At 37.2% G+C, this 27,869-nt stretch overlaps 1 protein-coding gene across 7 annotated transcripts in view; it reads right to left on the bottom strand.

The window, feature by feature from the left end:
- Nucleotides 1-27,869, bottom strand: part of ATP8A1 (ATPase phospholipid transporting 8A1) — a 213,703-nt gene that overhangs the window by 46,102 nt on the left and 139,732 nt on the right. For all 7 annotated transcript variants that reach the window (XM_019754167.3, XM_019754168.3, XM_074324626.2 and 4 more), the window contains 2 exons: nucleotides 18,073-18,245; nucleotides 31-214 (listed from right to left, as the gene is read on the bottom strand). In XM_019754167.3, coding sequence (XP_019609726.2) covers nucleotides 31-214; nucleotides 18,073-18,245 — 357 coding nt within the window. The remainder of the gene's footprint in view (nucleotides 1-30; nucleotides 215-18,072; nucleotides 18,246-27,869) is intronic.

Below are 27,869 nucleotides of genomic sequence, written 5' to 3'. Positions count from 1 at the left end.
ATGATGTGTTTTGCAGAAATGCTGCTTTACCTGAGCTATGGAGTAATCAGAAGAATTAGCTGCCTGAAGGCCTTCATTGCCACTTATACCAACACCGACATGTGCCGTCTGTATCATGCTGACATCATTTGCTCCGTCACCAATTGCAAGTGTTATGACTTTGACTTGTTTCTTAACCATCTCAACGACTTCAGATTTTTGAAGAGGAGAAACCCTTAAATTAGAACAAATGATCAATTAACTGTATGCTGAAGGAAAATAATTTTGAAATTTCATTGTCTTGAAGATAAAAGCAACAGAAGATCCTAATGAATATGTAATTCTATGAAGAACCATGTGGAAAAGTGTTACATGTTTGCAAATGTTTGGTTCTCTGTTAACCTCCGTTGCCACTTTAAGGGAAAAATAAAACTGAAGTCTTAGAAACAAACCTGTAGGAGACAAATAGAAGCTACAATGCCTTGTTAAGCAATAGTTTACCAGTATTAGTTTATTTTTCACAAGTTTGCATTAACTTGTGAAACCAATAACATTCGAGTTCAGAAATTCCATTACTTCCTAGCAAATAACATCAGCAATTCTAATTCTTCACATTTGAATGAAAAAGGTCAGAAAGGCTGTTGAATGGTAGTCCCAAAACGAAGTAAATCCTATATCCTTCTTGGAAAATAAAAGTTGTGAGTGTCTTAACGCTGATCTTAGACATTGTACTATACATTTAAAACAACTTAAAACTCTGCTTAAATTAACAGTAGGGAATTGGCTAACCTCTCAGCCGGGTCTCAGACACATGGTAAACCAACCAAAGTAAATACCAAGTGCTTGGCTCCATGGTTCATGTGCCTCAATTTTCCTCCAAAGCTACTCACCAACGGCCAAGTAGAATCAGCCATCTTTTATATAAACATGGATAAGGAACAGACAACAGCAGCACCCATACGAAAATCACTTTTGTTTTAACTTTGGATTAACTTATTGCAGACTTTTAAAAGACACTTAAGAAAAAACCCCCACAACAATTGACAGAAAGGTTCAAAGACAGAATTCATCAGCATAATTAATATATTATCCACACTGTACTGGCGATCAAGGAGAAAGAAAGGAAAACAAAACCGTGAACTGGCTCAGTAAACCATGGAGATGGTCATGACATACTAAGAAACAACTAACACACATAATGCTAGTGGACAAAAAAAGTAACTCAGAGCAAAATTCTTCATCAAGATTAAGTGGAGTAGGTGTCTAATAATATCTGCTTGGAACATCTGGTAAACCATTTATTATTCTATTTAAATCCGAATATCATTCCTCTGAAAGATTCAACATCTTGCCCACTTTCCTGATTATTTCTTTAGGAAAAATTCCTAGCAGTGGATACTCTGCACACGTCTGTACTTTTAGGAGGCCCCAGCTGCCCTTCTGAAAGGCTTCAGTCAGAGCAGCTCCAGGTTTTACTTCAAGTTTGAGAATCATTGCATCAGACTGTGAGTTGCTTGCAGAGTGAACCAGTCTCCTCATCTTTGTATTCATGGTGCAGATCCAAAATAGGTACTCAGTAAAGGGCTGTTTTATGAAAGACTTATTTTTAATTCTTTCTTTCGATTTCCTTGCAGAGTCGGGCAATTGTACAAAAATGACACGACTGTGAATACAAGGGAATGGATGAGTATCAGGCCATTAATGGGCTTTTTCACTGTCAGCTCAGATTTTTCTTCTAAGCAATTTTCATGTTATTTTCAAATTTTATTTAAATTTTCTTAACAGGTTACTATAAATTGGTAAGCCCACTGGCTTTAGGCCAATGTTTTAAACATGGACTATAGAATGTTCACCAAGAAATGTTCTAAAAAGCAAATGGGAAATGGGCATGAAAAGAGGGAGGCATTTGAAAACATTTATCAAGTTCCCTTCACAATTTAACAGGATCACAATGTAAACACATTGTGAAGTTACACCATGGGATCAACAGAACTAGACAACAGAACAGCGCTATTTTTCCCCTAAATGAACATGTAATGAAGGAGACATGTCTGCATGGTAAGCTAATATTAGTGATTTAAAGACGCATCAGAAAAGAGCTGGATTAAACTTTCTTATTTTTTTATGACTACTACAACTAACCACTGTTTTCTATGCTTGACACTACAATTTTCAGTACCCCCAGATTAAAAGTGGCTGAGGATTTTTATCAACTACGGGGGTGTGGTTAACTCAGGCGTTACAGATAGAATACGATTCCCCTTGGCAAGAACAATGCCTGTTTTTTTTTTTTTTAAATGATGATGGAGTAACAGACATCCCCCTAATCACCAGTGCAACAGCTACTGGCAAAGGCACCTGCTTCCATCATCAAGCTAACGTAGACAACTGGTTGGAAGAAGACTCTAGAAACAGTGGCAGCTGTATTATCTGACGGGTTTGAAAAACCAGTTGTTGCTAAACAAACATATCAGACTTAAGTGGGGATTCATAAAAAATAAAATGTACATACCTAAAACACGTAACTCAAAATATAAATGTACAAAACTTGTGATGTTGGGCAAAGAATCTTACTTTGCATATGGGTCTGCTGCTTGAAATTCTGCATTTAGTTGCAGAAACTGCACTCATGTGACACAATACATGGTTGGTTTCATTAAGGTGGAGACTAGAATATACTGATGCTCTCCACCCTGTTCATTATATTAGTACCCATCCCTAAATTCAACAGCAAAATTTTTAGTAACTCAGAGTCTTTCAAGAGCATTATAACCCAGTTTTCCTAGCAAGGATTTTGACTAGATTATTATTTTGAAGACTTATGGAATAATTTAAGGATGATTACTTTAAAAAGTAAAACAGGAATAAACAGTAATATTAGGGAACAGGTACTCCCAGATTCCCTGTAAGCACCAAGCGCGCCCATGGGAGAAATGCAGGCGTGCCCTAAAGAATATCCTTCCAGCTCTAGGCAAGATGTGCTGTGGGCATCCACCAGCATGTCTTAGGGAAGGAATGTGGTTTAAGGGGACTCAGTTAAAAAAATCTATGCTTTTAAAGCATCCATTTTAAAAATTGTTCCTTGCTACAAGGGAGGTAGAAGACAGCAAAACAAATTGCAAGACATTAGCAATGAGTGTAGCATAAAGCTTTCTGATATAATTACCAGTACTTGATAATTTCAGAGGATGTAGAAATTAGCATGGGCTGCAAGAGGCTTCTTGATGAGTCAGAACTTGACTTGGCCTTGACAAGGAAAAGAGCTCACAGCAGGTAAAAGAAACAAAGCATATATTAAATTTCTTTCACTTCATGTTAAAAAGTATCTACGATATATTCCTTTGTACTGTTTTCTTCCTACCTCACAAAAGGTCACTTCACTAGTTTATTTTCTTGACTTTTGTATACTTGCTTCTATATTTGTACAATTTTCATAATAGTCTAGAACAATCTTACCACACAAGTTAATTCTTCCAAATGTCTACTAAAAACCACACATCATGGGTTGAGTATCTCTAAAACCCTAATTTTACAAATACCAACCATGACCCAATATATAATCCAGAAACATCAGAAAAGCACTGTTTTCTACCCTGTTTTTTTTCTAACCACCCATGGGTCTGCATCAGGATTTAAATTATTCACAGTTCTCTTCCACTGTTGCTCTTTATTCTTTGGGAGAAGCCAGAGCCTCTACAGAAAAAGACTACCTATCTATTATGTGCTGTAAACGTCCGGTTTTCTTCCCTGTGGCTCCACAAACAGAGGGTGGTCCTTTGCGATACAACCTAACAGTGCATTGAGTGCAATATGTTTTTCAGATATTATTTTGGCTGTAGTTTCTGCACATGTTATTCATTACTTTTCTTATTTGCTATGTAATAACTCACACTGCCCTGTGACTATTAGAGTGTAGCACTGGAAATTTTTATTTTCCATGTAAACTGGAAAGTATATGGAGTGGCCCAAATTATATGAGCCTCATTTTGCACTCTTTTAATGGGATTAGCTAAATGAATCACCTTTTTGAATGGAATATGGATAAAGATTATATGTGCATGTATATACACAGGCACATAATAAAGAATATTTTAAGGGACTTTTTATAGGTAGACAAAAGGAGTACAATAATTTTATCTTACTGTATTGTGTTTTAGGTTAATAACCTTAAATATCTCATACAGTAAAAATTATGCTGATAATACAATATTATCTCAGACTTAACACTGTAAACTTAAAAGTTACTATATAAAGTTGCCTTTAGAAGGTGAATCTAGAAAAAGAATTTTAAGGACATGGAGGAATATAGCTTTTCTTTACTATCCTGAAGTTTTTGTATAGTGACCCTGTATTAATAGAACCCCTGTATTTACTAAGCTGGGGGGACTGTTCCTGGTGACTGTTTAGAGATCAGAATCCTTAGTGGGGTGATCTGCTGTACTTTGTTTTGCAACAAACTTCCTAAGATTTCTCCTTGTGAATGTAAGTCTGTTCCCCACTGAGTCATATTCTGCTGACTAATAAAGAAATTACAAAAAGAGAGAAAATGCTAAGAGAAAAACTTTATTCTTTTGTGAACTAAAATTTGTGAACTAAAAAGGTTTTGAACAGAGGAGGAATTAAAATATGACCAAAAAAAAAAAAAAATCTGTATTACATGTTCCAAACTTACACAAGTATTATAACACTTCTAGAAATTCACCATCAATTTATTACTGGAATGAACACAGCTACTTATATAGCAAATCCTAAAAATGATACTTAGCATATGGTACATAATGAAACATTCAGCCACTTCTGGGGAAGAGAACTGTGTTTTTCAAATGACTGAAAAGTGAGTGCTTTCCTAGCCTCCAAAAGCAACGTCTGTTGATATATTGTGTAGTCAGAGGCATCAAGGGGACCTTATAATATAGAGATTGAGTCTACAGGAATAAAATACAGATAGCCTTTCCACAGGACAAAAGAGGAAAGTAACTTTTAAGAAGATTTCCTTTTACAATGCATTTTATTATTATTATTATTATTATTATTATTATTATTATTAATAATTATTTTACAATGTATTTTAGATGCAAAACTCTCTTATGAAAATTAGGTTGTTATAGGTAAATTACTACTGTCTTCCGTTTTAATGGTTCAGATAAGTGGTGGATACCTGTTAGAAAGTTAAGGGCACAGAGGGAAAGAGTGGTATGCAAGTGGCCACAGATGAACAAACGGGGGGAAAGCTTTTCAGCTGTACTGTTCATTCCCCATGATGCCCTGTGCAAACCCAGGCTGACCAGTGTGAGGGGGGTGAGCTGGGCTGGATGGAGCTAACAGCTCCTCTTTTATTACAACTGTGAACTGTGGCTTAGGCTTGTGGAAACTCAAAGTCCCCAAAATAACATGTTTGAAAAACAATACCCAATTCCAGGAGTATCTCCAATGCCCTAAAGCTAAGAACCCAGGAAAATTCCCACCGTATGCCTTGGACCATGAAAATCAGAGATTTCTGGTCAACCTCAGGGCATGGGGACAGTCAGGGACAGGTGCCAATGACACATGCCTGCTGACAGACCCTCAAGTGTTACCTCAATTCCATCAGAATGTGGCTGCCTCTAACAAGAGCTGTGGCTGGGTAAAGGAACTAGAGGGAAACCGGGATTCACTAAGCTCAGACTGAGCCCTGTTTCCAAATTTACCTCAAGTTAGAACCTAGCTTTTATCTTTCTCTCAAAGGGATATTACTGCCATTAGGGCAAACAGGGAAAAATGGTCTCATAGAAAAAACTTTTGAGACAGGAGAAGATCATAAGCACAAAAGAACTAAACAACTTAAAAGGAGGTAGGGAACTAGTACAAACAGATATAAGAATTTAAAAGATGGCCGACCTGGTGGCTCAGGCGGTTAGAGCTCCATGCTCCTAACTCTGAAGGCTGCTGGTTCGATTCCCACATGGGCCAGTGGGTTCTCAAGCACAAGGTTGTCAGTTCGATTCCTCGACTCCCACAAGGGATGGTAGGCTGTGCCCCCTACAACTAATATCGGCAACTGGACCTGGAGCTGAGTTTCGCCCTCCACAACTAAGTCTGAAAGGACAACAACTTGAAGCTGAACGGCACCCTCCACAACTAAGATTGAAAGGACAACAACTTGACTTGGAAAAAAGTCCTGAAAGTACACACTGTTCCCCAATAAAGTCCTGTTCCCCTTCCCCAATAAAACCTTAAAAAAGAAAACAAAGCACATATCTAAAAAAAAAAAAAAAAGAATTTAAAAGAAGTATGATTTAAAAAAACCTTGGAAAGATATGGGAAGATACTGGAAACAAGAAACTGAAACAAGCTGTTATAATGAAGAACCAACTGAAAATAAATCATATAAAAATGTAACTGTTTGAAGAAAGAAGCCAATAGTAAACTGAGTTGTAAATATGATAGACCTTCAAAATTCAACTAAATAGAGAAGGAAATTAAAGATTGCAAGAAAAATGAAAAAAACAAAAAAACAATAAACAAAAACATGGAGGAATAGAGGTGAAATATATATATACATATATATATTTTCTTTTTTTCCCCCCAAGAAGAGAATAAGAAGGGACAAAACAAAAAAGAATGATTAATAATTTTCCGCAATTAAAGAGACTTGTGTCCTTAGATTGAAAGGACTCATACAGTGCTAAAAAGAAATATAAGAAAAAGGTACCTATTCCTAGACACATTATGGTTAAATTAAGATTGAAAAAGAATTATAAAAGCTTCTAGAGAGAAAAAGCAGGTTACTTACAAAGAAACAAGATCTGACACAGGATACACACACAAAATTACTTTACTATCTTCAGTTATTGTCTCTTTATGGAGGCAGGGAAAGAAAACATACTACCATAGACAATAAGCAAAAATATGGTTATCAAAACTTCAGAAATAACCAGACATAGGATAGCTATACAGTGTAAAGATTTCAAAACAGCAGATAAAAATTTGATTTAGACAGTGAAAAGTAGAGGGGGAAAAAATAAACAAAAAGCATAATAAATAGAAAACACAAAATAATATAGGAGAAATAAGGTCTAACAAAGCAATAATTACAATAAATATAAATGGTTTAAATTAATTGATTTGAAAAACAGAGATTCTTAGGTTGGACTAAAACAAAAAGATCCAGCAAAATGGTGTCTAAAAGAGATACACTTTATAATAACAGTTAATTTAACGCTTATTTGATTACTATGTGCTATGCTCTTTACCTGTTGTAACTCATTTAAGCTCAGAAGAACCCTACATGAGATAGGTTACTGTTGTTGTCATTTTACAAATGAGGACACTGAGGTACAGAAAGATTCTGTAACGTAAGGTAAAACAGCAAGTAAGTGGTAAAGCCATGATGCAAGCCTAAGCAATGTGGATTTAGAGACAGCATTCTTAATCACTCTATTATCCAGAAGAATTGAACAAAAGAGTTTAGGGAAAAAAGACAAGGCACACATGAAACAACGGAAGTTTAATATGAGATAAAATAGAATTTAGGACACAGAAAAGGCCCTAATGGTTAGAGAGAAATGTTTATGTGTGATAGCATTTCTCTTACCAGAAAATTTCTAAGAGTAATATAATTTTTAACAATAGCTGCCAACGCTCTGATACATTAACCCATTTATTCCTAACAACCTTATGAAAACAATAATTTTTATCTCTATTTCAAAGATGAAGAAACTGAAGCTGGAGTAATTAAGCAATGTATTACTCAGCTAATAAGAGGTGAAGCCTGGATTTAGATTCTGGAAAGTCTGGGCCCAGAGTCTGAGTGCTAGAGCACATGGCATCACAAGTGGAAGGAAAAAGGTGGACTGTTTAGTAAATAGTATTGGGAGAATTTGCTCACTGTATAGAAATGAAAAACCCTGGATCCCTTTTCTTTCATAAGATATACAAATTAAACTTCACATGAATTAAAGACCTACGAGGTGTGATCAAACAATATGGTGAATGTTTAAATAAAAAAGTTATTACAGTGAAAGACACATTGCCATTGATCCCCCTCAAAATACTTCCCCTCACTTCAAACACACTTATTCTATCGTTCTTGCCACTTTCTGAAGCAGTTCTGGAACTCCTCTTTGTGAGTGTCTTTAGTTGTACTGTCATGGCTGCCTGTATGTCCTGAATCATTTTGATTTTGGGGAAGAGCCGGAAGTCACACAGTGCCAGATCCAGCGAAAAAGGTGGATGAGAATACACTGTAATGTTTTTATTTAACAGAAATTGCTGTACCAGAAGTGATGTGTGACACAGAGCACTGTCATGATGGAGGATGATTTATGGCACACTAAAACGCACCTTCTTTCAACCATAGCTCACACCCAACTAACTGCACTGAATAAGTGAAAACTTGTTACACTGTTACTAAGGTTCGTCGTGCAGCTTCCCATATTGAAGATCCCTGTCTTTCCATTGGATGGAACTCGGCAGCAGCATTCACTATAGTTTTTTATCACAATGAAAAGGCTCCCTGTGACACATCATTTCTGGTACAGCATTTTTGTCAAATAAAAACATTTCAGTGTGTCCTCATCTACCTTATTCACTGGATCTGGCACTGTTTGACTTCTGGCTCTTCCCCAAAGTCAAAATGACCATAAAAGGTAAACGTTTGAATTGATGCCAGGCATCGAGACAGCCACGACAGCGTAACTAGATACTCATGAAAGAGGACTTCCAGGACTGCTTCAGAAAGTGGAAAGAATGATGGAATAAGTGTTCGAAGCAAAGGGGAGTATTTTGACGGGTATTAATGGCAATGTGTCTTTTACTGTAATAGTTTTTTTTTTTTTTTTAAATTTAAATATTCACTGTAGTTTTTGATCACAGCTTTATATATGGAAAACAGAAAGCTGTGAATTTAACAGAAGAAAATGTAGGAGAGTATCTCTGTGAGTGGAAAGTTCTTATTATCTCCAGAGCACAAGCTATAAAGGGAATAATTAATGGAATTTGACTATCTCAAGTCAATGATTCCTGTACAAGAAAGAACACCACAGGCAGCATTAAGAAGGGAGCCAGACTAAAATATATTTACCATGTTTATAATCAACAAAGAATCAATGTCCAAAACAATCAAGAAATTCTTGTACATAAGCAGAAAAAAAAGAACTGACCAACAGAAAGTTCAGTATCCTAATCCCTCATGAATGTACAACTTTTCATCATAGCAACTGTTACCATTGACTTTATATGGCTGTCTGATATACAGTGGTACCTCGGTTTTCAAACATCTCCGGTGATGAATATTTTGGTTTATGAAAACTGTAAATTTTATGGATCTATGGTATCATTAGATAGTAAAATTCATGGCTAAATTCGCAGTTTTAGGGGTTGACTTTAAAGGTCTGGAATGGATTAATCCATTTTACATTACTTTCTATGGGGAAACTGTGCCTCAGTTTTCGAACGTTTCAGAACTTGGTCTTCTGGAACAGATTACTTCCGAAGACCGAGGTAACACTGTATAATAGATCAATTGTTAAAACACACACAGCAATTACTGCCACTTGAATGCATATTTACTGTATCGAACAATAGCTATAATGTGAAGGCAGGAATTATTTTTTCCTGTTGTTCACTTCTCTATTTATAGCTCTTAAAAAGGTGCATGGCATATAGTGGGTGCTTGAAGGACACGAATGAATGAATGAATGAACTTCAAAAGTTGAACTCTAGGGAGATAAACAGTTATATGAAGAGACACTCAATATCCCTATTAATCAGATAAATGAAAATCAAAACAACAAGATGCCACTTTTCAACCATCCAATTGGCAAAGCTATAAATTCAGGGATGCTAAGTTTTATGGTAAGGTGGGAAAAGCAACCCTCCTACATGGATCTGGGAGGACCCACTAGTGCAGGTGTTTTGGAGCAGTGTGGCAATTCTGACTGAAATGAAATATGCATATAGCCTCACAGCCAAGCACTCCCATTCCTAAGCATATGTCCTAGAAAACCACTTGCATGGGTGCATAGAGAGGATACTCATTTCAGCACCTTTCATGGTAGGCAAAGATTTAGAGGCAACCTATGTGACCATCACTATGGGAACAGATAAATAAAATGATGTATGTGCATTAGTATAATAGTAAGCAGTAGAGAGAAGAAATAAACGTGTTCTACATCTGCTAACATGGACAGGTTTCAAAATTGTAGAAAAATTTAAAAAAACTTAAAAAAATTATGCTATAATATCATTACAAATACACTGGGGTGCCAAAAAAATGTACACACATGACTTGTATTCATCTTTTGTTGTCGGTATATATTGAGTATTACAATTGTAATACAGTTTTTTTCCTTTCTTAAAATGTGTATGCATTTTTTTGGCACCCTCTGTATACCTATCCCTAAATGCAACACACATATAAAAGTATTTTTCATAGCTACACATACATAAAAATAAAGTATGGCAGATGGATGGGAACATATTAAACACTTGAGATTGTTTTGCTAAGGTGGAGTGAAGAGAAAGTGATGGGACAAAGGGCAAAAACTAAGGGAATATATAGAAATCAAAGAAGAACTTGTTTTAGTTCAAGGCTCTAAGGATGCCTCCAGCTTAGGGAGAAGGCTAGCCTGTGTATCTTCCTGCCTGATTCCTTTCCTGGTATTGTCCTTCACCGCCCTGCTGGCTTGTCTCTCTAGGACAGAGGGAAATGATTTTGGCGACAGCAGGATATGATGTTTATGGTCTTGGGTTAATCATATATCTTTTGCTGAGGTACATAAATATCTATTGACACTTCATTTTTAAAACAAATCACCTTCTGGAAATATCCATCTTTTAAGGTTTTATTAAATAATTTACTTTTTATGTTTATTTATTTATTTAATTTATTTTTTATTTCATTCAAGGGCACAGAGAAATTGAATGGCATCTCCATCCAGACCGTGCAGTTGCCACCACAGAAAGTGTCAGTCATATTTGAGGATTCATGGAGAAACATGCTAGGAGAGATGGGCAAACGTCAGCGTTTTCAAGAAAAGTCTGGAAATTACAGACCTGGGAGCTTGGAGAGAGCTTTATCACTATTCTAGGAAATGTCTGCTAGAACCGACCCCTCTACTGTTCATTCTACAAACACTCCATATTAGGAATTGGCTGGCTGATTGTGGCCCCAGGTCCAAATCCGGGCAGCAGCCAGTTTTTTACATCAGCTTGAGCTACAATGGCAGAGTTGAGCAGCTGTGACAAAAACTGTGTAGCCCAAAAGACCGATATTATTTAATATCTATCCCTTTATAGAAAAAGTTTGCCCACCTTTGCTCTATAAAATACTCCCTTGTTCTTAGAGAATGCTACCTGGAACCCTCTCCTCTTTCATGCCTCAACTTAAAGCCTGTTATTTTATGTCCATTTCTTGTTTCTCTGTTGCTTTGGTTAATATGCCTTTTGTTTCCCAAGACCATCTTTTCCCTGGGATGCTGTCTTCCTTTCCTTTACTCCATGCCCTGTAGCTGTTAGACCGTCATGGCCTACATCCTACCTGGTCAAGACTCCTGGAACTCTAGCCTGGCTCGAAAAACTAAGCCTTTAATTTGCCCTATGTGGGGATGGCTCAGGCAGGTTTATTAAAAAGAAGGTAATCACTAGATACCATCATGGGTTCAAGGAGAACCAGTTATGCCAAACCAACTCTTCTTCTCTTTCCGTCACAATTGGGTCAATAGACTGACAGATCAGAGAAGTGTTGTAGGCTCCATGTATCATGTCCATAGCAAATCAGAAAATGAAATCCTTTCAGTCTATCATTGTAGAATTGCCTACTAAAAGCAATCTAGTAGGTAGATTTGCATTTGACTGAAGAATATATTAAAGTGCTGATTTACTGATCTACATAAAGCTTTAGGAAGGCCTTAACTAGAAAGCTAGAGTTCTGTATTTAAAATTGTTGAAAAGAATCATCAAGCATTTGAATGCAGTTATAGAAGATATATATGCTTAGTCCAAGTTAGCAAGATGCAGAACAGAAAAAGACTAAAATAAACAAGATATCGTTTAAGAGGGATGGTAATAGAAATCAAGATAGCAGTTACTCTTAGGAGAATAATAAAGCTAAAGGGAGCTAAGTGGGCTTCTGGGGTGTTGTCATGCTCAGGTGTTTGATACAGGAGTGTGTTCACTTTGTGAAAATTCACTGAGCTGAAAGTACACTTATGCTTTACATACTTTCCAGTACTGATTAACTGTTTTATCAGAATTATGTAGTCTGCAGTTCTAATTTGTGTGTTGTGATGGTGGTTTATCTTAATTGAGTCACTTCTAAAACTACATATTATCAAATTACAATGGGATTCTACAGAATTTAGATTTCTCATATATTTTTAGATATTTTACCATGAAATATGAACCTCCTAGTGGTATATATCATAATTGGCTACTACGCTCTAATATGGCCATGTAGTTCCTTTAATATTACTCAGTAGAGGCAGAACAGCAAATGAGATGGAAAGGGTTGAGCAACTTATGATTATACTATGTTAAGCAAAATATGGGAATTTTATGAAGTTATAAAATTTATTCAGTATGTCCTCTTTTAGCCACACATGTATGAAAGAAAGATTCTCTCAACATTTCCAACATTTATTCATATTTTCTTGGAAGCAAATATAGGGTTGACATTCATTAACAGTTTGTAAGTTTTCTGAAAGCCAAACATCTGCTTGGCATCCGGGGATGTTCACAAACTTTTTTCTTTAAAGGAATATCTGTTGAGTATTTATTAGCTTCATTTGTGCCTTATGACTACCTTTAAGTAGAACATTTATTTAGAGAAATCCTTACAGTGTAAGACAATCCCAAAAGATTCAAGAAGTAAATAAATCCTTTATTTAATGCACTCATGCTATGAGAGAAAATATGCCAAGTGTCCCTTTAGACCTCTTCTTGGAGGACCTCTTGATCGGACTAAGGTGAAAGGTTTTGCCTGGAATGCCACTCCCGAGTGACAACACTCAGTGAGGTCAAGTGTTTTTTTATGTACTTTGGGGAAATCACCTAAAAGGGGGTTAAACTTTGATTAGAGATGTTACAAGTAGGGAAAAATGCTTACTTCAATTTAACTTCTGCTTTTCAGAAGACATGAGTACATAAATTATGTGGAAGAATGGTGATTACTAGACAGTCTAAAAGCTGGAGGCTCTAGGCCAATTTTCAACCAACTGTCACAGAATGTAAGTTTCAATATATGTTTAAACTAAACTGACAACTACAGAAAAAACGTAAAATTCTTTGAAAGGCTGGGTTATGTGAACTGACGAGGATCTCAGAAACCACATGCTATTTAACACACGGTAATACTTCACTGAACATTCCCATTCTCTTCTGGAGGGAATATTAAAAGAGGTAGAACAGATGCTTCCCCAAATTAAGTTAATCCAAGCAGTAGACAGACTCTTCCCAAAACAGAGTGGTCAACAGAAGTACGGTTCATCCAAAAAAAAAAAAAAAAAAAGAAAAAAAAGAAAGGGCTAGGGGAGGTCGTCTGTCTGGCTCAGAGCTTCATGTTGGAAGGAGATGACCCAGGAACGGTGCATGTGTGCTTGGGTTTCTCACCTTTCTAGGCCAGAGAAGCTCCACTCTTTAGATATCAGGATCCCTGGATGATTTGAATCACTGCTGTATGTTAAGCTCCACATTTTACAGGTCACCAAACCAAGGCCAGACAGATACCATTAGGTATCCAAATTGCCAGCGAGGTAGCATTTGAATAAGAATTTTGTGACTCCCCAGCTAAAACACCATTATACCAATAATACAAGCTGTAGGACCTTAGGGCATAAAATATTGGTAACTGACACGAGGAATTATTTTCTAGTACACTTTGTAGAATGGCTCATGATGTTAGTTGGGTACACAAATCTTCATGAGTCTTGGAGCAAGCTTTCCCCAATTCCCCTCTACCTATCCAAGGAGTTTCAGGGAGTCTGTGAAACCCCTAAAATGGTGCATTCAATTTTACATGTTTGTATGTATGTGTATTTTTTTGGAGGAGATAGTCCATAGCTTTCATTTGTTCTTCAAAAGTACCTGTGATCACACCTAATGGTAAGAATCGGTGTACTTGAGCAAGAGAATAGCAGGGAAGAAAGACCACAAGGAGTAAGTTTATGTTTATAATCAGGACAACTGATCACAAACTGCCTTAACACTGGATGCATGTTTCTTATTAAACTCCTCAGGTTACACAGGTAAATGTGCAGAGGTGAAAACAAAAGCTGCATGGTATTCATGAAAATACAGTACTTGATAGACTGGTAAAAACAGATTTCATTTTACTTCTTGGGTTTTACATACTTAAAAAGAATTATTTGAGACATAACATGCAACCTTCCCTTTGTAAACCAAAACCAGGACTCCAAAGCCCTGAGTAATTTGGGGGCGAGGGGATTATTTCTGTCTCTGAATATTCCCTTCAGAAAATGGTGGTGAGTAAGAGACGTAATGACTACTGACGGAGAACAACTGTTTCTTTCACTTCAATTGTAGACGCTTCTGGGAAAACGCTCATCTTTTATAACTGTGTCACTTAGGCAAACACTAAAAACTGCCTTCTGCCCTTTATGCTGATAATGTCAGGGAAGAGAGTGGCTGATGTAATCCTGAAGATGGAACTAATATTGAGGGCCTCATTATCCATTACGGAAAGCTTTTCCCCTCTACTTTTACTCCAGCTATGTCTAAAGAGAGGACCGAAGAGGAAGGGCAGATTCTGAATTATCTTCCTGTGCGGACTGACAAGAAATAGATCGGAAAGTAGTTTGAGGGGAAAACCCATACAGCTAGAATGAACGTCAATGAATTTGGGAAAAAGTACTGTACTGTATTTTGAAATGATGTTCAGAGTCTCCTATAATGGAGTAAAATAGAGAATTTCCTGAGCCTGGGAGATTATAATCGTGTAAAACACCAGGAGCGACACTTGCATTTAATTGTAAAGAATGATGTACAGAATTGCCCGCCTATACCTCACCAGTTATTGAAGCATTATCATGGAAATTATAGTTTGAAGTTAGTAAGCTAAATGACATGAAGCTGGCCCATGCCAATAGTTTAAATGCCAAGAGGCGCCAAGCCAAGAAGGTGCAGCGACATACATCGGGCAGTGGCACTGATGTGACTATGGGCTTCGATGAAGTCTCAAAGCCAGAATGGAAGTTGAACCACAGTCCTTATGGGAAAAGAGAGAGTATGAAGATAATCAGACAAAAAAAGCTGAGGAAAGATATTTTACTTAAACAAACAAACAAATAAGACTAAAACTCTAAATAAAACTCAGTGTCTGCATAGGGACCTCCACGGTCCTCAAATATGCATAAAACAGGATGGAGGGAGGAAGGGGCCACACACATCTTTATAAGCTCCGTGTCAGAGCTGAGCTGCACGTGAGTAGGAAAGTGTGATTCCCTCCCAGGGGCCCGGGGTCTGGAGGAGCGCTGAGGTCCATGTGAGCTGTGAGCCTCCAGAACACGGATCTCGGGAGGGAATTTCACAAGCAAAGAACATATTTCTTCTCCCTTGACTCTGCTTTCTAGTTTTTCCTCTCCCTCTGCTATTGTTTAATTTGTGGTTCAGCTTTTTGAAGACTGGTGGGAGGTACTGTGTTAAGCAATGCTGTCAGAATGAGGCTCAGCTGCTATGACTGCCTTTTGAAAACTGGCCCCCCACATCTTTCAAACTAACTGTGATTCTCCTTAAAAGAAAAAGAAAGGGAGATACACAAAGGAGAGCAGGTGGGGAGTCTGATTCATCCCCGTATGTGCATCGTCTGTGTCCAGCACACAGTAGGCACAGAACAGATGCCGCCCACTCAAGAGAGCTGGTCATTTTATCTAAATAGCTCTGAATTCTGTTTTGTTTCCACAGAGGAGCCAACAGTCATATCACTTAATGTGTTTTGGAGTAAACTTGTCTTGATCCTTGTGATCCCATTAGTGAAAACGATTAAACAACCAAGTCTGGCACAGTATTACCCTGATGAAGTGTCAGGAGTTGAACTTTACTAAGACTTGGTCAAGAGATTAGCAAGGAACTAAGAAAAGTTATTGGAAACACAGATTTTAAAAAGTATGAGGATACACTGATGGTGGGAATGCAGACTGGTGCAGCCACTATGGAAGGCAGTGTAGAGGTTCCTCAAAAAATTACGAATAGAATTGCCATCTGACCCAGCAATCCCTCTCCTGGGTATCTACCCCAAAAATCTGAAAACATTTATACATAAAGACACGTGTGCTCCAATGTTCACTGCAGCTTTATTTACAGTGGCCAAGACATGGAAACAACCAAAGTGCCCTTCGATAGATAATTGGATAAAGAAGATGTGGTACATATACACAATGGAATACTACTCTGCCATAAGAAAAGATGAAATAGTGCCATTTGCGACAGCATGGATGGATCTTGAGATTATTATGCTGAGCGAAATAAATCAGACAGAAAAAATCAAGAACCATATGATTTCACTGATATGTGGGATAAGAAACTGAAAGCAAAAAGGAACAAGACAAACAAATGAAGAAATGAAAACTCATAGACACAGACAGTAGTTTAGTGGTTACCAGAGGGTAAGTGGGAAGGGGGTGGGAGATGAGGGTAAGTGGGATCAAATATACGGTAATGGAAAGAGAACTGACTCTGGGTGGTGAACACACAATGCTATATACAGCTGATGTAATACAGAATTGTACACCTGAAACCTATGTAACTTTACTAACAATTGTCACCCCAATAAGCTTTAATTAAAAAAAACCAAGTATGACAATACCAAAGTGCAAATGAGACAGGGCAAAATAATTTCCAATTCTTTCTTCATGATTAAGCAAAGACCCTGATTATTACTAATCTTAATTATCTGTACAATATTTTATCCAAGAGCTTTAGAGTAATATTATTTGTTAATACATGCCACAGAGAAGAATAATAAGCAACTCTTATTCTCTGAGTATGATATAATGATATAGGCTGAAATAATGTTTATAAAGGGTATTTATTAAGTATGCTTGGAATTATATTTCATTAATATTTCAGTAGAAATTTAGGAAGTACCTACAAGGCTTGGCATATAAGTTTGGAGATACTATTACATACAGGATATTTAAGTGAATAAGCCTGGACAAAAACAAAAACCAAATAAACAAACTAAAAAAACAGGTTTAAAGAGCGCAACATTTTTTTTTTTTTTTTTAATTTTAAAGAAAATAATAAAAGCAAACAGTACAGTCTGGAAGACAATATTAAAAACACAGATTCCAAGAAATTCTTCAGAAGTCCTGCTAACATTTCATCTCCAGGAAGAGAAAGCAATTTGAGAAAGTGCTACCCTGGACCTAGTCTCACCAGCTGATAAGATTCAGTAAGTGGATGGTGAAGAAGGAAATGCTTACTTTTCATGCGACCCGAAGGGAAGAGACTGGGCATAGTCACGAATATACTTTAAATTTTAGGAAGACAGAGTTTAAACAATACAGACAAAGGGACGGGGAAGATGCTCTGACAAGAAGCTCAGGAAGGACTAGAACTAACTGGTTTACAAAAATACAATTCTACAAGTTAGGCCTTGATAACTCAAAACAGATTTTATTTTAGGATGACAGGCAATATTATAAATTAGAAGGTGAAGGACTGTACAGACCGTAATTATTGTTCAAACAGCTAAGGCTTCAGGAAAATGATTTAAGTTAGTGCCTCCCATCATGCCATTCCCCCAAATAAATCCTAGCAGTAGGATCAGAGATTTAAGTGTAGAAAACAGAACCTTTACAGAAATAATGCCAGATGGAAATGCAGGTAAATAATCGAATTTTAAACACAGAAAATGGCAAGAAACCTGTCAATTCAAATTATGAACAATAACTACTAGTGATTGTTATGACTCTCTTTCAAAAACGCTGCTAATAAATTCTATCCCAGTTGGTGAACCTCGAGTTTTGAGTGATTAAATTAATAAGTAATCTGACATTTACAAATTCTGGGTAGAATAACTTTAAGGAGCTTTAAAAATCAAGAACCTAGGATGAAGTCACGCTTCACCGAAATCTGACAAAATTAAGGAGAACTTACCTGCAGCAAATAACAGCTTTGCATGACAAAGCTAAGTCCAGGAAATACTGTCGTACTCCGAAGGTTAAGGCATACTTGAGGGTTTTTCCATCAATTATAAGAGCAAAATCATTCTCTTTTAGAAGAGCGTCACCAAGGGTAGTGCAATGACGACTGAGAGTTTCCCTTGTTCCCTGTAAAATTAAACAAACAAAAATGCCCTCAACAGTTACTCCTGTTTGTCCTACCTTAAGGATATTCAGCAACTACACTGATTTTTAGTGCTCTTTAATGTTTCGCTGGTTTTCATGTACCTTCACTCATTTGATTCTCACAAAAGCTCCTCAAAGGAGATGAGACAAACATTATCAGGAAAAGCAAGTCACTTGCCTGAAGTCAGACATGTGCTCTTATAGGGTTGGGACTAGATTACAAATCACCCATTCCTCTGTAATCTTGGCTCGGTATTCTAACCACACAATCACAATCCGGCAAAAATATTTCCAGTAAATCATGTTATTAAAAAATGACACTGTCCTAATTTAGGAACTAGTCAAAATTGCTTAGATGTGAATCAAGGGGAAAAGTTGGAGAATTTAATTGATATAATTTATGGGTATTCTTTCAGACGTACTCATTGTTATTGAAAATCAATTCCCAGTAACCAAGAGGAGATAATGCAGTATCAGTAATCTCTTGCCACTTTATGAATTGGCTTCTGTAACTTTAACTGTGATTTCATGATGCTGTAGTTTAGTTGGGGACGGTGACATGTGGCTTGGTAATCTTGATGGATCAAATAAAAGAACCCTTTCCACCAATGAAAAGTTCACGTTCAGGCACAATAAAAACCTTTCGTGTCAAGGAAAGCTTTGTTCACCTCAACTATAAAGAGAAGTTGTATTTGTCTATTTCTATCAAAACCTGCTTGCTTTCCCAGCTTTTCAAAAGCAAAAAGTTTCAGGATATTTAGTTTTTCTCCCCAAATCCTATAGACCCTTTCTATCACCTAATGGGGCCAGTTTGCTGTTTCACAAGAACCCTGACCTTGTGAAGAAACAGAACATGGCCTCTGCACAAGGAAATATAAGGAACCATTTCCCTCTTATTAGTGTTTTGTTCTGAGTGCTAATACCGAAGTCTGCAGTTATTTATATAATAAATACAAATATATATTTATAGAATAGAACTGCCTACAATAAAAATACTCGTAATAATTTTTATTATGTTCATGGGAGACATAATTATTGTTCCAATTTAAGAATGTGGTATAGTCATTTCAAAGTTATTTTCACAAAGATGGAAGCAAAGGCAGAGGTAATTAAAATTTTATATTGGGGATTTTTGAAGGTGTTTCTGCAATCATATTTAAATGTGGTTCACACTATGTTCTGGAATCTCAGAACCTGTTTATCAAAATAATAGAACCGCATTGTACTGTAAAGTAAGACTGCCCAATTTTCCCAGTACTGGAACTTTACTTAACATTTCCCCTGTTCCCTGTTACACTGATAACCAAGGACCACCATCCAGCAGCATTCTTTGCAAAGTTTACTGTTCACACTTCCCATAGAGGGGAAGTAGCTGTGTTAATTTATAGGCCTCACCCTCTTATTTACTGCTGGAAATTTTTGGCCCAAGGTGACTTAAGAAAATGAGTTAAAAATTGTTGGTAAGATTCTGCAAGCAAAATTTCCCAATGACAATTGATAGATTACCCTGGATTTTTCAAAAACCATCTATGTCTTCACATAGATTATATGAACAAACAAATCAATGAATCGATAAAAAATAAAAATAAAATGAAACAATATTGGTTCTAAGGGCTACCCATACTGATACAACATTTCAGTTAAAATTATTACAATCCGATGCAGGACACCCTACTGTTATCCCCATTCTGCAGATGAGAAACATGAGACTTACAGTTCCTTGCCCACAAACACATGGCTACTAAGTAGCGAAAAGAAACTGAGAATTAAATTTCTGTGCTAGCCTGTCATTCTCTACACAATCCAGCAAAAACAAACCCAACTTCAGACAGTACCAGGCCTAGCAAATTATAAATGGAATGCCCACACATTCCCTCTGTGTTTCCCGAGAGCCCGCATCATCTGTGTCTCATCTCATCTTTACCGCCAACAGAGATTTCTCTTCATAAAACAACTTTAAAACACAAATCATGTCTCTTCTTGCTCTAATTTTTTTCCAAAGCTTCCTACTGTCCACACGATATATCCCAAACTTCTTAAAATGGCCCAATCTAAGCCAAACTGACATTCATTTCCCTTCACAACCACCTTCTAAACCAAGCTTTCCCTACCAAGCGCTCCCAGACGCCCTCCATGCTGCCAGGTGTAACTCACTCTCCGCTAGCACAGCCCTCAGGTCCTTGAGGGGAGAGACCCGTTTCCCAATGACAAACACAGTGCCTGCAATTACAGATGCTTAGGAAATACACATTTATTGAATGAGAGCACTGATAAATTCTGATTTCATCCTACTGGCAGCACCCCATTTCCCCCTCTATTATGGCTTCTGATTTGAGGGAGAGGGAGAAGGGAGAGGGGCGAGGGAGGGAGGAAGTGAAAAAGAGGGGAGAGAGAGGTATTCTCTTGCTTGCTCCTTAATTCTCTAGAGAATAATCCATTAGTTCAATAGCCTTTCAAACCAAAGCATTGCTCACTAAAACGCCAGTGCATTTTTTTTAAGCTTTTGCCCAAATGTCTCCTGAACTGGAAACCCAAATGAAACCTGAGCTGGACCTCACGAGGATTTTCAGATTTCTTTAAAGATCAACTGCAGAGTAAGACTGAAAGTCAAGTCAACATCTGAGCTGTGCAAGCTTCCTCATTAACCACACTGTAGGATGCAGTCCAGTGTGCCCCACTTTCCCTTCATTTGAAGGTGTTCTCTAACACCTTAACATTTGTTGAGAACTCTCTTATTTGTGGCTGCAGTATCCTCAGGTTTCCTTGGTGATTATCACAGATCGTCAGCGAATCTAACGGGAGATGTCACAGAGATAACATTTCAGGAAAGTCAAAAACTTCCCACAGTGAATTCTCCAGCCAGCCCACCTAGGGTGCAAGGTAACAAACAACAGAAAAGCTGCAAACATTTTCTTATATTAGCTCAGTTTTCTTTCGTAAGTAGCTCTCGTGTTGGCTGTGTGCTGCCAGTTGCAAGTTATATTTTGCCCTTTTTTATACTGCTAGGAGCATTTTAAACTTCTTTTATGTATGAAAGTTTATTGCTTCTCCTCTAAGCCCAGGAGCCACACTTTATGGCTCTATTGCATTGAAGCTTATCTCCTGTAGCTAGAAATAAATTTATTACTATATTCGCTGTTGCTTTGTTTTCTTTTTGGCTACTGAAGGGGGAAATGTTTAAACATTTAAACTTAGCGACATGTGAAAGTGAAAATACATAAATGAGACGCTAAATCAGAAAAAGAATAAAAGACCACACAGTACAACAAAATAAAAGCTCCGTACCTCCTAGTATGGACAGTCTTCTTTGTGGGCTGACAGAAAAGGAGCATCTGTTGCTATCAGGGAAAGTCAGAAGCAAAGGCACTTTGGGGAGACAGATAGGCAGGCAGCAAGGCCGGGATTCAGGTGCCTTACCAGGTGGAGATCCAGGAAAAGGAGGGAGCTACAGGGAAAGTGGGATCTCATAACCTGCACCCCATGTAGACACACCAGTCAACTATTCCCCTCTGTTCTCTCTACCCATAGCCCTGCACACAGCACAGCGCTCATTAGAAGTCCGCAGCCCCTGGACCTCCTACCATGCTTTCCTGCCTTGCCAATTCACAATTTAGGCCACAGCCAATATTCTCCTTGGTTCTTAGTCTTGACAACACAGAAGGGAAAACATCCCCTCCCCAGGAGAACAGGCTCTCCAGCTCTCCTTTTCTAAGGGTGCTCATTACAGCTGATCTAGACTTTTATCCATGGCTAGTGGATTCCATTTTTCCCAGAGGCCACTCCATACCTTGCCTTTCCACTCTGGAATTTTTCCAAGTTTACAAATTTGGCCCCCGTCACTTCAGCAAACATCTACCTGCTTTACCGAGAACATTTATACTGGCAAGAAGTCCCTTGATTTTTCTCTCTTGACTTAAAAACTTCCCTTTACCCAATTCTCCCTAATTCTTGAGCCAGGGGAAGAAATGTCTTCTGTTCTCAACTCTGTTTCTCCCACTTCTCTCTTGCATCTTCATCTCCCCATTGCCACTCTTTTATTATTTTTTTTCACTTCAAGATTATATACTAAAAACACTGAACAAATAAATAAAGCAAGAAATAGTCCTTTGACCCCACTTTTCCTGAGTCCTTCAGGTGATGTGAATACGCTCATCTTTTGGGCTGTCCAAATACTTAGCTTATACTTATACACCGTAGCATGATGTACATAGTAGCTTATCTGTTGCTATCTCTCTTTTCCTCTCAAGACAGAGGTGCTTGATGAAGAGATGAAATAAAATAAATAAAAGCTTGGGAATGAAAGAATAACAAAGTTATTAACAACTGGAGAATACCTTGTGGGAAATTACAATGAATTTCTTGTGTGACCATTCTGAGGACATTTTCCACTGCTTATAAAACTCCTGTATAATGCTGGATACTCTTAATTAGACAATAAGTAAAATGTTAATACGCTTTTCTTATTATAGAAAAAATGGAGAATAAAGTGAAAGTTATGATCCAACATCTACTCTGTGTCAAATAACATAAATTGTTTAAAGAATACAACAGAATCAACACCCAGACTAGTAACTCAGTGATCACGTCAGGTTGTATAACAGTGGACCAATGAGAAGTAGACAGTATGTATTTGGTTTATAAGACACATGCGTGGGATAGAAAAACATAGAAAGATGTTTGGTAGGTAATTAGGCTGCGTAGAATTCCTCACAACGATGACTAGAAGGTCTTAATAAAGTTCCATTAGCATCTTTAGGGTGTAGCCTGGCAAAATAGATAGCATGTTCCTAAGACAACAACAATCTTAAAGAAATCAGAGACTGGCAGCATTATAGTAAGATTTTTCATTACGTTTATAGGAACTTTACCAAGGAAACCCTTGATAAAAATCACAGAAGACACCGAGACAATGAAATCTGACACATTTTAAACAATAGATAGACAGATAAACTTATGTGAAACAAATCGAAAGCCCTGATTTGTTTGGAAAGGATCACAACATATAAGATGTCATTGTCATTTTCATTTTGGCAAAAACTCCTCTTGGAATAGTTTAAAGAACCCAGAGGCCAGATGTACAAAGAACATGTTAGGCCACCTACCAACTATGTTTTTGATGTTGCACAGAGCACCTGCATAAAAATGGCCCTTTGCAGCTTCTAGCCTTTTGGGTTTTTTTCCTGATTCTCACCAGAGGTTTACAGGACAGACAGACTTAGAAACGTATCCAAGGAACTCCCTAGTAGAGAATATGGAAATACCCCTGAGTTAAAGGAAAATAAAAGCCTCTTACCTCTGACTAGAAGCCTGGTTAGCCAAGTCTAACCAGCAGAGACGAGGTGAAGATTACAGAGAAATAGTCTAACACACAACACCTAACGGCAGTGGCTTCCACACCTTGCTCCAGGGCCACAGTTACTTATAGTGACAGTAAGTAATGTGCAATCACTAATCTATACCCCAGAGGGTGTCATCAACAAGGCTAAGCCCAAACAGCAGAAGTCAAAAGAAAAAAGTATATCTATACTTATTTATCACAAGCTATATATTGGTGTTTGGGTCTTAATATAAACAAGTACTTAGCATTTATATTTATTCCTGGGAATCTGTTAAATGTGTGCAGGTCAAAGGATAAACTTACGTTATAAGGAGGAACAACAACAAAAACATATCAAAATTCTTAACTATACTTTGACTTTCAGACAACAATATTTAACAATATATTTCATTGTTCTTGGATTTGTTTCTTCTCATTCATCAGTTCACCACCAATTAAGTGAAATAAGCATGCAATTGGGGTTAACGATGAATCACTTTTGGAAGACACACGGCTTTCACTCTTGTCAGGATAGACTTAAGTATGAAGCCTGTACCTCTTACTTTAATATCAGCACTGCAGGTTTCTGTTTTCACTTACTTTCCATGTAAAGAGCAAAATGTAACACAATGTTATAGGAAAACACTGACAGGAATCTTGCTGAACAAAGACGGTGACTCTGCTTGAACAAGATTAGCTGCTAGAGGCTGGGCCACTGTAACGTAACTCCTCAGAACCTGTCAGCTGATATGTACAAGTCACCAATCAGTGTAGAGAAAACCATTGCCACATATAACATTCAAACATGCAGCTATAAAAATTAAGATGTATTATAAATCAAGGATGGCCACAGGGATCCCATGATGCTTTTGGGCACTGGTAAGTTTGAGACAAAATGATGAAGCCACTTGTAAAGAATGAAAGTTCCAGAAGCCAAAATACACCCTATGGCTGAGAACTCAAGGTTCTCCTCCACTTCAAGTGGATGTGAAGTACAAGGTAAAAATGAAATACCTTTTCCACCTTTCTTGAAAAGAAAATATTAAGTGTTTTATTTTGAAAAAAGTCTTTAATGATATAAAAGGAAACAAAACTAAAGGAGAAATAAAGAATAATTTTAACCAAACTAAGTAAAGATACCAAGAACCCCAAAACACTTTTGGATCAGATGGCTAGATAAGATCTGTGTTCTAGAAAGATTATATTGCATAATATATAAAAAGTGTCCAGTTAAGTTCATTTCATGGTCTATCAGTAAACTTTTTTTGCCAGGAGTATATATGAAGTCTGACAATTAAGTTCGGGAACTTGTTGCAATGGTGTTGCTAACCTTTTTTGATATCAGGGGGATTATTCATTATAAATTTATACCAACTGGACAAACAGTTAACCAAATTTACTATTTGGAAGTGCTGAAAAGGCTGCGTGAAAGTTAAATGACCTGAATTTTTCGCCAACAATTCATGGCTCTTGCATCACAACAATGCACCAGCTCACACGGCACTGTCTTTGAGGGAGTTTTTAGGCAGTAAACAAATAACTGTATTGGAACACCCTCCCTACTCAACTGATCTGGCCCCAATGACTTCTTTCTTTACCTGAAGATAAAGGAAATATTGAAAGGAAGACACTTTGATGACATTCAGGACATCAAGGGTAATCCAATGAAAGCTCTGATGGCCATTCCAGAAAAAGAGTTCCAAAATTGCTTTGAAGGGTGGACTAGGTGCTGGAGTTGGTGCATAGCTTCCCAATGGAGTGCTTCGAAGGTGACCACAGTGATATTCAGCAATGAGGTATGTAGCACTGTTTCCAGGATGAGTTTGTGAACTTAAGTGTCACACCTTGAATGTATTCCAATATACCTCCTCAATATTTCATTCTTTTATTTGACTATCAGAATGGCTTGGGTTGAATCAGTGCTATGATACTTACAGCTATCTTTCTTGAGGCAGGTTGCTTAACTTCTCTAAGTCAAATTTTTCTCATTTATAAAATTGAGTTCATATCTGTTTTATAGGGTTACTACGGTGACAAAATGTGCTAACTCCTTTACGTGTGAGTCAAGAGCCCTGCACGGTGTTTTGTTCACAGTTAACATCTAAGACAGACTAGTTCTTTCCTTTCTTCTGACTTTAGGTCTGATGGAGGTACCAACATCTGATGAAGAAAGATCCACAAACTGTTAAGCACTGCCCAACATCAGTGCAATCTAAGTGGGGTACTCCTGAGATAATTTTAAGTTTGCTTTTGATATCTCCCACTAGCAATTTTATCTCAGTCTACCTTTTGACCGCTAACAGTCAATTGTACCAGCTTCTTCTTCCACTACATACAAAGTATCTGAAACCTGTCTTCCCCTCAGTTCTAGGAGATGAGCATTCTTTCTTCTCAAATGGCACATAGCACTTGGTACATGGTAGGAGAACAAATATTTATGTACTAACCTAGACTGGTGTTGTCTCTTAATTTCTATCTCCAACCTGATGAAAATAACTCGAAAGTTACAAACTGATTTGATGTTTCTTTTTTATTATCTGTATGTTTTTGGCACAGATGATCATATCAATACACATGTTACACTTTAAGAGCCCATAAAAAACATAAAACTATATATATGTTAGATTACATATAAGTGAGTGCTTCATAAATACTAGGTTTAAAATAATGATAAAGAAAACAAAGAGGACTTGTTTGCTGGCATGTCCTTCAGATATAACACTATTATCTTATCAGGTACTGGTTGTTTTTAAAGCCGATAAATAAATATATATTGGAGGGGTAAAAGAAACCCTTACTTTAGTTTGCTAAGGGTCTACCTTTTAAAACTGATTATAAATTCATTTAAAAGGACAAATAAGAGTATTTACATATATATGTTATATATGTATATATATAAGATATATATATATATAAGATATATATATATATATATATATATATATATATATATATATATATCTTAAACTAACACATATTTTGTTAACTGTTTTGGTAGTTTGTAGCCCCATCTCATCATCATTTAAGATATAAAGTATTTACAAATTTATGACCAAATAATGTTTCATTCTTTCTCTGCTTTTACACTCTTCAAACGTTCACACCCTAAAATCACAAATTCACAGACTATTCCAAGGACATTCTTAATAATATATTATGACCATATCAAGTATGGACAATGTTAGCACATTCTTCAAGGGTGACTTGTGACTCTCATAATATAATAGCAACATGAATAAACCATTGGGCATTACTTATCTTTCGAAAATGTGTTACCGATTCAGTGAACACTGGACATTCCAGATACCCCTATGCAACACATATATCAACCACTCCTTTAGCTACTGCAGGCTGTAGTAAGTTGGAAAGAGTTGCCTGAGAGTAGAGAGAAACTACATTTATATGCAACCGGTCCATTTCGTATTCATCCCTGGCAGCATCACTAGCTCTCTCGGACATAGTTTTTGACCAAAAAGTTTTGGTATTTCTAAACTCCCAGACTATACTAGAATGTAACCTTTAAAAACATATTCATATAGAACCAAATCAGCATAAAGTAATTTTTCCAAAATGGGTAAGGACAGACAGAAGGTGAAATTATTAAAAACATATGGTCAAATAGGTCCTCCCAAACAGCTCAGTGGAAGACAGCCAAGCAAACGCATTTAATCAATACATATTGCTAAATATATTGGAGAGGGAAAACAGACAAAAACATTCCATGCTTCACTGATACACAGATATGGGCTTTCTAGGGCAGGAGCAGATATAAAACACTGTAATTGAGGAAATGGTCCAATCTCCCAGTGGGGTCATGCCATCGAAAAAAGGTGAAGGGTTACAAAATGGAAGAAGGTAAGAAGAGGAAGTTGTAGCACTGGGTAAATTGCTCTTGGCCTCTGAGTGGAGGTTTGGGATTTGGGGTTATGATAGATTCCATCAGGCAAATAATGCCTGAGAGGCATCTAGTCACTTAGGGTACACGAGAGAGAGAGGCACAGAAGTGTCGAATCTGGGTCCAAGTTTATGTTTCAGTGTTGGGGTGGGGGCACGTAGCAAACAGAGACAAATCCAGGGAAAGGAAGGAAGAGTGAGGTAGGGGATATAATTATATAATTTAAATAGTTTTGTGGATAAAGGCTTCTACCAAAGCCCTCATGGTAATTATTTTAAACCACCACTGAAAGCCCCCTAAACACTTATTTTGAGCTTGGTATTAAATATTCTCCAGTGGCGGCAGTGACTCAAATGCTGAAGGAAGCATTCTGGAGGAACTGGGGCGGCAGACA

The sequence above is a fragment of the Rhinolophus sinicus genome, chromosome 1, assembly GCF_057876585.1.
Source record: "Rhinolophus sinicus isolate RSI-liver-muscle chromosome 1, RSI-T2T, whole genome shotgun sequence".
Taxonomy (NCBI): Eukaryota; Metazoa; Chordata; class Mammalia; order Chiroptera; family Rhinolophidae; genus Rhinolophus; species Rhinolophus sinicus.
The sequence above is the reverse complement of the archived record's forward strand: the minus strand, read 5'-3'. Positions and strand labels throughout refer to the sequence as shown.